Source organism: Mastomys coucha, unplaced genomic scaffold, assembly GCF_008632895.1.
Source record: "Mastomys coucha isolate ucsf_1 unplaced genomic scaffold, UCSF_Mcou_1 pScaffold15, whole genome shotgun sequence".
NCBI lineage: Eukaryota > Metazoa > Chordata > Mammalia > Rodentia > Muridae > Mastomys > Mastomys coucha.
Genome location: NW_022196897.1, coordinates 75,312,243 through 75,324,529, shown reverse-complemented (window position 1 = coordinate 75,324,529; position 12,287 = coordinate 75,312,243). Strand labels below are relative to the sequence as shown.

The following is a 12,287-nucleotide window of genomic DNA, read 5'->3' as shown; positions in this document are numbered from 1 at the left end:
TTGTTTTGTCATGGAATATCTTGTTTTCTCCATCTATGGTAATTGAGAGTTTTGCTGGGTTGGCATTTGTGTTCTTGTAGGGTCTGTATGACATCTGGCCAGGATCTTCTAGCTTTCATAGTCTCTGGTGAGAAGTCTCGTATAATTCTAGTGGGCATGCTTTATATGTTACTTGACCTTTTTCCCTTACTGCTTTTAAAATTCTTTCTTTGTTTAGTGCATCTGGTGTTTTTATTATTATGTAAAGGGAGGAATTTCTTTTCTGGTCCAGTTTATTTGGAGATCTGTATGCTTCTTGTATGTTCATAGGCATCTCTTTCTTTAGGTTAGGGAAGTTTTCTTCTATAAATTTTGTTGAAGATATTTACTGGCCCATTACATTGGGAATCTTCCCTCTCTTCTATACTTATTATCCTTAGGTTTGGTCTTCTCATTGCGTCCTAGATTTCCTGGATTTTTTGGGTTAGGAGCTTTTTGATTTTTGCATTTTCTTTGACTGTTGTGTCAATGTTTTCTATAGTGTCCTCTGCCCCTGAGATTCTCTCTTCTATCTCTTGTATTCTGTGGGTGATGTTTGCATCTATGACTCCTGATTTCTTTCCTAGGTTTTGTATCTCCAGGGTTGTCTCTCTTTCTGATTTCTTTATTGTTTCTATTTCCATTTTTAGATTCTGGATGGTTTTGTTCATTTCCTTCACCTGTTTGATTGTGTTTTCCTGTAGTTCTTTAAGGGATTTTTGTCTTTCCTCTTGAAGGGCTCCTATCTGTTTTCCTGTGTTCTCCTGTATTTCGTTGAGGGTGCTATTTATGCCTTTCTTAAAGTCCTGTATCATCACCATGAGAAGTGATTTTATATTTGAATCTTGCTTTTCCAGTGTAATGGTGTGTCCAGGACTTGCTGTGGTGGGAGAATTGGGTTCTGATGATGCCAAGTAACCTTGGTTTGTATTGTTTTATTGTTCTTGCCCCCTGCCATCTGGTTATCTCTAGTGCTGCCTGCCCTTGCTAAGTCTGCTTAGAGCCTGTCCTTCATTCCTGGGATCCTGGTTGTGACAGAACTCCTCAGAGTCAAGCTGTCTCTGTGATCCTGTGATTCTGGGATTCTGTGACCCTGGGCTTGTTAGAGTACCTGGGAGTGGAGCTTCCTCTGGGTCTCATGGGACTGGCTGCAGAGCTTGTGCCCAAGGTCTGTTCAGGACCCCAGCCCAGAAAGACTGGAAGGAACCCAAGCCACTAGGCTGGTGGAGTTCCTATGTACCTGGTCCCACTGGTTCCAGTTACTCCCTGTGTTGGGACAGATGTTGGGTCCTCCTCACCTCTGATTCTGGGCTTGCCAGAGCACCTGGGAGTGAAGCTTCCTCTAGGTGTTGTGGGACTGGCCAATAAATACTCTTTTGATACTGTTTCATAAAATGATGTATATTTCCTTATAGATTAACTAGTATATTATTTCTGACAAAAGCAGTTTGTCCCAATTCTGCACAGAAAAATTGTATGCCATGCAATATAAAATAGTTACTATTCTTCAAGCTAGTAATAGGAAAATGTATTAACAAATAAAAAATTCTCACAAAAAAGAAACAGCATAATTTTAGATGCACGTAGTGCATGTGGCTTGAGTCCTAGAACACTGTCTAAGGGCAGCAAAGGAATGAAGAAAAGACAGACATGCATATACATCCAGAAAAGCTAGGACCAGGTGGGATGTTTACTCTGATGAACTGAAATTACTACCACCACTACAACTTCAAAACATAAGAGTATTTGTTATATACAGTGCAAAGTGGAGGAGGCTTAGCTAATCTCTGTAGGAGGTCTCTGTTGATGAGCACTCCTAGGCTGTAAAAATCAGGGAGGATAAAACTGTAGTTCCTAGATATTGTATACACTGATAAACACTTGTACTTGGAACTTTTTTGCCTCTCTGAACTAGTATGAGAAGGCTTTACCAAGATCCCATCGATAGTATGCATTAGAATCTTCTGCATGGTCGTACCTATGTCAAATATACACATTCTTTCAAGAGTTCACTAACTCAGGGTTTGATTAGCTCTCTACAGACAAAGATGTAAGAAAGTTAAAAAAATGTATAGAACTGTATCCTGGTATTTCACGTGGGAGGTGGGACTTTACAAATCCTAGGAGACTAAAAAATAATCTCATAGATTCAGGATGTCTCAGGGAAACTTCTTCAAATTTCAGATGCAGTGAGGGAGGAATTTATGTTTCATTCAACAACTGTGATGAACTGAGCACATGAAAAGCAGAAATAAAATCCTCCACTGTCACCATCAGAACTGCCTTCCTATTTCTCTCAGATGTGGAAGGAACGGATGGAAACAAGCAGAGAATCTTTGTCAATACTGACCGGAAAAGATGGATATCCTCAGATTTTTCACAGAAGTGATACTTGGTGAGGTATAGCAAGTATATTATAAATTTTTAGAAATGATTTTTAATTTGTGATATAGTGATTTAATAATTGGGCACTGTGGTCAGTAAGCTGTGCTTAATACAATCAGGGTCTACTTGCTTCATAACTGCTTGTTTTTGAAGAAACAAAAACCCAAGAACTTATGTTCCTTTCCTAATAAAAATTCTGTGACCAATCGTTTATAAGTTAATAAAATGATACATGAGGAAATATAAGAAGAATCCTTTACAACAGATAAATGATCAGGTGTCCACAGAGCTCAGATAACTGCCTTTTGATTGTTAGATTGAAAGCTTTGAGCATGTGTGATAAACGTGTGACACAGGGGAGTGATAAGCTGAACTGCATTACAGATGTGCTAATAGTAAATTAAAAGTGTCTACTTCCACAAATACTCTTAACATGATACACTAATATAAATTATGGAAAGTCACAAAGTAAAGTCTTCCGTTTAACAATTTCCACTTAATTTCTCATAAGCATTAGGTTTAACCTCAGAACTGATCAGGAAATCCAAACAGCTAAAGCTCTGAACTGCTTCAGTGCTGTTAGATGTGGCTTCTTCATCTTGCTGTTAAAATGAAATGCATCCCCAAGACATCAAAGTGGGGCTTCAGAAATTCATTAGGAGAAATATGAAAAGAAACAGCACACTTACTTCCTTTACACTTAAGAACTAGTAAGTGAAGTAAAGTTTATACATTTAGGGAAATTAAAGAGCAATATTGAGAAGAAACAAAAATGATTAGGAATGTAAAGAGAATAGATTTCCTAGAGCCATAGAAAGGAACTTGCTTAGCCACAAACACACACAAGAAATGTACCATTTATTGAAAGATAACATTCTCAGATAGTAATTGAGATGGGTTCACAGAGGTAAAGATATGGGATAATTTGAAATACCATTTCACCATTCATAATAACAGTATTTTGTTGATATACATTTTAAACCAACATTTTATAATGATAACCATTCTACTCATCCCTCTGATGATTTTGTATGATAAATACACTACATAGATAACAAAGATGTTCTAATATATGTGGATAAGTTGGGCCTAAAACTTTGAATGGAAAGGAAACTGTACATGATATGAACGGTAGAACTAGGGAGACACACTCCCTTTGGTCACTGCTCAGGTAATGGCTTGGTGACCACAGTTTCTGCAGTGAAGGATCTCTGAACCAGATCAGAAACAGATAAGAATCCTGAAGTGTATGACTCTTAGAGTAAAGAAAGTCATAAAGCATATCAGAACTACGGAGAAAATTAATTGGCTACTACATGAGAGTATGGATTTGAAATCAAAAGGAATTGTAAGTGGGAAAGTATGAATCCGCAGTATAATCATTCATGAAAAGGCGACAATAGATTAAAATGGTTATTATAAGATGGCCTGTTGTATTAGCTCATTTGGTCCACTTTTGGTTAATCTTGTGAGTGATCTTCAAGCTTCAAATTATAGTTTAATTTTGTGGGTATAATCATGTTTAATTTTAAATATTTTGATTAAAATATTTACAAATAAAATCTACCATTTTGTTACCTTAAATATATCTTATAGAATGTATTTAATGCATGTATAAATGAATATTTCATTTTCATTTTACTTTCCTTCTTAAACGTTTAAAATACTTCATCTTTACTGCCCTATAATTAGTTTTATGTATACAATCATGTGATAGTAATTTGTAACAGTCTTATTTGTATATCTTAGCTCTTACAAATGTTTGCCTTCTTTTTTTCAGCATTTTGGGGACCATATTAAATTCTATTGTAAGATTTTCTCATCTAATTTTTAGAATACAATTTTGGGTATGGAGTCCTATTTGAGAATTGAAAACATGCTTGAGGGGGATGAAATTATTGTAATATGTGTTCTAAATGTTCATGTGAATATAAGATGTGATTATAAAAAGACTTTTTCTTTTAATGGATTAATATGTCATCATACTTTGGATATGCAAGCACTGATTAAAATAATGCTGACATTAATAGTCACATGTTCCTTTTGATAAAATAAGCTTACAAATATTATTGATTGGTCTGCATAAGGCATCAGGGGCTTGTATTCTCAGTACTTAGAGGCAAAGCATAACGATCAGTAAATTAATGTCATCGAAAGCTACATGATGGATTAGTTTCCAGGCCCTGCTACATCTGACTTTTTCAACTCTTTTAAAATACAGAACTCTCATGTATCATTCTTTGCCCAAAGTCTTTGAGGTGTCATAGAAGTTTCAACTGCATATGGCTATTACATGCCAAATTATTGAATACCTATTTTAAAGTATATTTTGCTCTTTTTTAGATAATTTCATACATGTATACAGTTTATGGTAATCATATTTACTTCTCTCAGAAGCACCCATGGAGAAAGTAGTTATTTAAAAACTTTTTAAAACAGTTCTAGGTAGTCTAATTTTGAATAGCACAGACAAAAATGTATAGAATATTCTAGGATATCACTCCCTCAGTTCCATTAGGTATGGGCACAATGTTTTGCCATGTATGTGTTTGGTAATACAATGAAGTATACAGGTACACAATTGCATCAACCACACAGCAAATTTTAATTATGTTTAGATAGTGTTTCAATTATTGTCCCTTTATAAGTTATATAACTCAATTCAGATTACTCCTTACTTCTAAATCACATCATAATAATACTTCTAATTACATCATAAACTTTATGATCATTGATTATACTGTATCTTCCATTCTGGGTGTCATAACTTATATTTTGGAAACACTTTAATACAGAAATGATGGTGTCATTAGTTAAGAACTCCCAAGCATCTTTAGTAGAACATAAATTAATTTTATACATAAACATAATTTATAGTAATCATATTTACTTCTCTTCATATATTAGAAGCACCCACTAAAAAGTAGGTATTTGAAAATGTTTTTTTAACAGAAATGCCTGTGTGTTGTTATGGGGATAAACACACTGCACTATGGATTAAGAGTGTTAGAATCTATTGTGCATTGAAGCCAGCTTATCCTACTGTAATCAATGAAATAAAAGTTTACTTTGCAAATAAAAATAAAGAATTTCACTCATGATCTTTTGCTATACAAGTGCAAGACTTGAAACTATAATTACCTTCTAAGCCCTGTGTCCTTTTGTGAGGTATCTTCTTTTTAATACATAATTTCTTTTCATGCACTTATTTCATCATTTAGGGGGAGTGGATTGAGACATGGTTTTGTTATGTACCCTTGGCTATCCTAGAATTTGCTATGTCGAACAGGCTGGTCTCAAACTCACATGTTCCTCTGCCTAAGTGCTGGGATTAAGGGCATACACCACCATCATGAAGCTGCATCTTTATTTTTTCTGTAGATCCCCTATCCCATCCCCTCTCGCCTTTGCCTCTATGAGGGTGCTCCTCCACCCTAGCCCTATTCCTGCCTTTCCAGTGTAGCTGCCCCTTATGTTGGGGTATCAAGCCACCACAGGACCAAGGGCCTCCCCTACCATTGATGCCAGATAAGACAATCCTCTGCTATATATGTGGCTGGAGCCATGTGTCCCTCCATATGTACTCTTTGGTTGGTGGTTTAGTCCCTGAGAGCTCTGGCTGGTCAGGTTAGTTGATATTGTTGTTCTTTCTATGGGGGTTGCAGTCCCCTTCAGCTCTTCTGTTCTTCCCCTAACTCTTCCATTGTGGTCCCTGGGCTCCGTCCAATGGTTGGCTATGAGTATCTGCATCTATACTGGTCAGGGGCTGGCAGAGTCTCTCAGGGGACAGTTATACTAGGCTCCTGTCTGCAAGTACTTCTTGGATTGAGCAGAGACTGAAGGAGCAACCATCCAAAGACCACCCCACCTAGGTATTCATCTCACCTGTAGACACCAAACCCAACACTATTGCTGAAATCAAATTTTATAATTGAAGTCTTATAGATTTTTAGGGTATATGCTACAGAAAATGGCAAGGATTTGTATCTGAATGTGTATCTCAGGAGTCTAGAGCAGTTTCCCTTTTTATTTCCAGGTAAGAAATGCCATGTTTCATTATGATGACTTCAAGCATGTGTAGCATGCCCTGACTTTGTCTTATTCATTACAAGACTCAGCCTTTTCTGCTTTGTCCCTGAATTATAACATGTAAATTAATCTCTTTGTCAACTATTTTTGAACACTCTGATCTAATCACTCATAGAATAGTTTTATACTGCACTTTCCTTGGTTTTTAGATTGCAGATGGATACAAATTTCAAATTACAGATGATAGTGAGCAATACTACTTTTGTAGTGTCTACAGGTAAGAGAGCTGAGTATTCAAGCTAGTGGATTACCTTTACTATGGTAAGGAAATGTTATTATGAATGACATTTTAATATTTTCCATTTACCCCTCCACATAACACTTAGAGGTGAGGATAGAAGCTATTTATGAATATTCTTTATGGTAATTTAATATAAAATTAAGTCATGTCTTATTTTATGCCTTATAGAATAATATTTTCTTAAACAAGTTAACTTTGTATAAGTAAATGCCAATTAGTAATCCAGTTGAGCCTTGATTGTTTTAAGAGAGACTTAATCTAACTGAGTCATGAATGACAGTTTAAGCTCGACTTTGTTTTCTTATGTGATAATTCTGAAAATAAATGACTAATAAAAGCTTAGGGTAGATGTGGTGATTTAAAAAAAGAGTCTAAATTATACTTAACAGGTTATTTCTCTTCAGCTGTGTGTTGCCAACAATTTTCATATGTGACTGGTCTATCACCTTCTGAATCAGCATTTACTCTTTATAACTCTTTATGTTTGAATATACTTCATTCAAACACAGAAAACATAAAACGATGCTTTAATGTTTATAGAGAGGAGACTAGATAAAACAACAGTGAAATAAAATCCTCACAAAAAAAAATAATCCTTCATATTTTCTGATTCAATGAAGACCTGTTAGTATGGAAGCCTCTGTCTCTAATATTCCTGAATTAATACGTTTTCTGTACCTTACATTTTTATTGTAATTTTTACAGAAATAAATAACAGCTACCTTTCCTCTTACATTGCCTGTGAGGTTGAGTCTTAAGCAGCAGTTGTTTATTTTTTCAGCAATCTCACCGTGATGCCATGACAGTAGCATAATTTTTATAAACTTTTGATCATGTTTTTAAATGATGAATTAACATATGTTCATTTGATTTGTAATGCTAACCCACATCATAGCTATTTCATTATTACAAAGAATAAATGAATTTATCTAAAGTTCCAATCTATGTTGTACTTTCAAAGAAATTTAAAATGTGAACATAATATTAAAAGCACCTTATAGCAATTTGCCTTTTATTTCCTATTGGATGATTATGCAATACTTCAATCAGTCACAGAAGTCTCCATACTCCTGCATCATCTCATTTGAATGTCTGATACAATTAATAAGGTATAGTATTTTGTTCACATGTACAATGTAGTTTCAAGTTATCGTCTAATATTTCACATCAATAAAAAATGATAAAAATGGTCACTTCAAAAGTGAACTATTTCTATCCTCTAGCCTAAGTTAGAGGAAATACTTTTAGAGTTTTTAGTCATTAAAATCAAAATGTAATTAATTTTAATTAATCATTTTATGTCTCAATTCTGTATCACAGTATTATACTCTTTAATTTTTAATATTCTTCTTAAAAGTCAATGATTGTTGATTGAGATATAATAACCTCATATGATATTTTTTATCATTATTACAGATTTTTACATGAACATATTTTGCTTCCACCTTTGTTTTGAGAATCATGGAAAACCAGAGCATTGTCAATGAGTTCATACTCTTGGGGCTTTCTCAGAATCCCAAAACTGAGAAGATATTGTTTGCTGTATTTCTGTTGGTATACTTAACAACAATTGGAGGCAACATGATGATTGTAGCAACGATCATCTACAGCCCTGCACTGCTGGGCTCTCCCATGTACTTCTTCTTGATATTCCTGTCCTTACTGGATACTTGCACTTCTACTGTTGTCACACCCAAGCTGATTTTAGATTTCTTCCATGAGAGGAAGACCATCTCCTTTGAAGGCTGTATGACACAGTTGTTTGCTTTTCACTTCTTCACTGGTGCAGAGGTCATTGTTCTGGCAGCCATGGCCTATGACCGCTATGTGGCCATTTGCAAACCCCTTCACTACTCATCCATCATGACCTGGAGACTCTGTGGTGTTTTGGTGGGGGTAGCCTGGACAGGGGGATTCTTACATTCTATTATACAAATTATTTTTACTTTGCAACTACCATTCTGTGGACCCAATGTTATTGATAATTATATTTGTGACTTATTCCCATTACTCAAGCTTGCTTGCACTGATACACACATTTTTGTCATTTTGGTCTTTGCAAACAGTGGCTCTATCTGCATCATTATCTTCTCCTTGTTGCTTGTCTCATATGGTGTCATCTTGTTTTCTCTGAGAGCCCATAGTTCTGAAGGACAACTTAAAGCTCTCTCCACCTGTGGATCCCATATTACAGTTGTTGTTTTGTTCTTTGTTCCCTGCTTATTAATATATGCACGAACTTCATCACCATTCCCATATGAGAAATATGTGGCTATATTTGTCAATGTTGTGACACCACTGCTCAATCCTATGGTTTATACTTTCAGGAATAAGGAAATGAAGAATGCCATCAGGAAAATGTGCAGAAGATCTAAAGTAGTTTCTGATAACTATTAAAATATTATACTTACAGTGCTGAAGAGATTGTTCAATGGGTAAGAACAGTTGCTAATTATGATATGAGTTGGAATTCTAGAGCCCATGTCAGAAGTAAGCCATATCATTCCATGTTTAATCCAATTATCATGAAACTAAAACCAATGGATTCAATGGGCTCACCAGACTTTTAATCAACAAAAATGAGTTCAAGGATTAGTAGAAACTTTGGCACAAAGGAATGAAATTTGGTGTCATAGATAGTCATGATAAGTACCCTCTTTTGGCTCTAAGTTCATGTGTATAAGAAGAAATACTGTCCATCCCTCATATATACAGATATGTATGTCTCATACCACATAATCGATACACATACATATATGGACACAGATAAAAACTTACACTCAGAAAACTAAAAGCAAAGAATAAAGACATCAATATTGGTTTGTACAGGTATAGCATTTATTAACTCATTTTGAAAACATCAGTTTCTATGGCATATAATAATTTTAAGGTGGGAGAACTGTTTTTTTATGTTCAAGCTTTTAGTATGACTTTGCTACTCAATATTGTTATGTGATAGTTAAAGCCAGATCAATTTTAAACTTCCATGAATCAAAGAGACTCTTCCTTTTAAAACTAGTAGAATTTTTGACATTCTCTCTTCCTTTTGGAACTAGTACAATTCTACACATTCTCAGTATTTTCATTTAAAAAGTTGACTGACAAAATAAAGTACATTTGTAATTATGATGAAAAAGAGAAATATTTCTAAGAGAAATGGGTTTGTGAGACCTTAGAACCTTAAAATTCAGAGAGAGGAGCAAAAACAGAACCTCACTTCTGAGTGTTCTTGAATCATCTAATTCAATGTCTTCTGTTACTCATAGTACCTCCTGTTCAAAAACAAAGAATAATTTGGGCATTATTTTTTATCAATACCATGTATGAGAAAGTGACATCTCCAGCATATGTCTCCTACCATTTCAGAGGGAACATAATCTAGAGGCAATAGATTTTAACCTAGAGACCTATGGTAAAAACAAGTGCCATGATTTTCAATAAATAAATTTAAAAATAAGAATAAATGATTCAATAATATTCTGCTCTACTAATAGATCAATGGCCTTATTCAGCCATCATTCAGCCATCATCTGAGAAGCTTCCTTCTTCAGCAGATGGGAGCAAATATAGAGAGCCACAGTAGACAATAGAGAGAGAGAAAGAGAGAGAGAGAGAGAGAGAGAGAGAGAGAGAGAGAGAGAGAGTCCTTGAAACACACAGTACTAAGTAGGATGTGAGTCTCGTTGGAACACAAAATGCTAAATGGGATGTTCCCTTCAAATCCTCCTCAGTGCTCAGGGAATCCTGCAGAAAGAGTGTAAGAAGCAGAAAAGATTGGAGTCAGCAAGAAAACAAGGCCCTCTAAAACTAGTAACTTAATATGAACCCAGAGAGAGCAAAGCAGCATGCATAGGGTCATCAGGTCAGGTGTGCATTTATTATGATTTCCAGTTTAGTGTTTATATGATATTCCTGAGTGTATTAACAAATAATCTTTGAATCTTGTACCCTCTCTTGGGCTCTTTTTCTTCTGTTTGTTTGCTCTGTCCAACACTGAAGTGATGGTTTTTGTTGGAAACCAAAAACACTCTCTGAGCACTCTCTGGCTTGACACCCCAGAGCCAAGAGGCTTTTGAACCGGGATCCTAATACCAAGCTGGTATTTCTCTCAGGGATTCTGCCTTACTAGACAGATTTTCCTCAGAACCAGCAATAAAGGTCAACACATTCCTTAGGACAGTCCACAATAGTTAGAAAAGGTTTCCCTCACTCCAGGACATTAGCAAGGACGGAACCAGTGCCTGCCTCTAGCAAGACCCAGAGAATTAACAGGAAATACCAAAATACCTCAACAGGGAGGCCTCTACTGCTCTTCTGCCTGCTTCATACCTAGCTACCAGACACTGCTGACCTTGAAGCTTCGGTCACTTGCCTATGTGACATCTGCTGAGAGGTGCCTGGAGCTGATCTTCACAGAGACAACTCCCCATCGAACATCCGCCCAGATGCTCCCCTCTCCTCCTTTGTTCCAGCCGGATTCCCCTCACCCCCTCCTCATTTCCTTTTTCTGTAATGTATATATACTGGCCATTGGGCATTATTAAAATGAGGCTTTGACAAAAGATCTGCAAGGCCTCTCTCTCCCTTTTTTGCCTATTCTATTCCAGGTTTAGTTCCCCTCAAAACCCATGGAATAACTAGATCCCGCAGGTCGGGGGATAGATTTTAATCTATTTTATTATATATTTTTAAGAATGAATGAATGAATGAATGAATGAATGAATGAATGAATGAAAGACTAGCCACTATTGGAAAAGCTAATATCCTAACAGTCATTTATCCCTTGTGGGAGAGTAAAAATTAGTTTTTACCACTTCTATGTAGGCCTCTTACGTTCAGGAGTATCTTCTTACGACTGCATACAGGAGCCTAGCACCATTGGCTTCTGAAAGGCTCTACCCTTCACCTGACTGAGACAGAAACAGATACATACAGTCAAACATTGGGGACTTTTATAAAAGAGTTTGGGGAAGTATTGAGGACCCCAAAGAAGATAAAAACTCTACTGGAAGACCAACATTGACAACTAACCTGGACCCCTGAGCTTTCAGAGACTGAGCCAGGCACATATGTAGCAAAGAGCAGCTCAGTATTCATGTGAGTCCCCCAACAACTGGAATGGGGCTGTCTCTAAAGCTGTAGCCTAACTATGGGATCTATTCCCTAATAGGACTGCTTTGTCTTGCCTCAGTGGGAGCAAATGTACATGATCCTGCAGTGACTTGTTGTACCAGGTTAGGGGAATATCCAGGGGCAGATCTTCTCAGAGGAGAAAAGGCTACGGGGATTGGGGAGGGACACTGAGGGGAGACAAGGAAGTTGGGCATTGTTTGGGATATAAATAAGCAAATAAACATTAAAAAGTAAAAGAATAGTGTTTCAGAAAATACATTCTTAAAACATAAGTTAGATAAAAGCAACCCTTTAGTCAAAACCTGTTGGAGACTGGAGCACCCAGCCAGGAGGCGCCTTAGGCCAGAGATCCAGGCGGGATTCACCATTTTCTCTCGGGTGAGTTTCTGAGACCTGAGCAGCCAGCCAGGAGCCACAGGCC

The 12,287-nt window shown here is 36.4% G+C and overlaps 1 protein-coding gene across 1 annotated transcript; it reads left to right on the top strand.

Annotated features, from left to right (window-relative positions):
* The first annotated feature begins 8,162 nt into the window (after nt 1-8,162).
* LOC116092193 (olfactory receptor 4C15-like) lies at nt 8,163-9,176 on the top strand. The gene has a single exon (XM_031373541.1). It carries the CDS (start codon nt 8,195-8,197, stop codon nt 9,128-9,130), a length of 936 nt encoding a protein of 311 aa, XP_031229401.1. The 5' UTR covers nt 8,163-8,194; the 3' UTR covers nt 9,131-9,176.
* Nucleotides 9,177-12,287: the final 3,111 nt, after the last annotated feature.

Excerpts from the sequence above, each read along its gene's own strand:
- LOC116092193 (XM_031373541.1), top strand. The coding sequence starts at position 8,195 with ATGGAAAACCAGAGCATTGTCAATGAGTTCATACTCTTGGGGCTTTCT.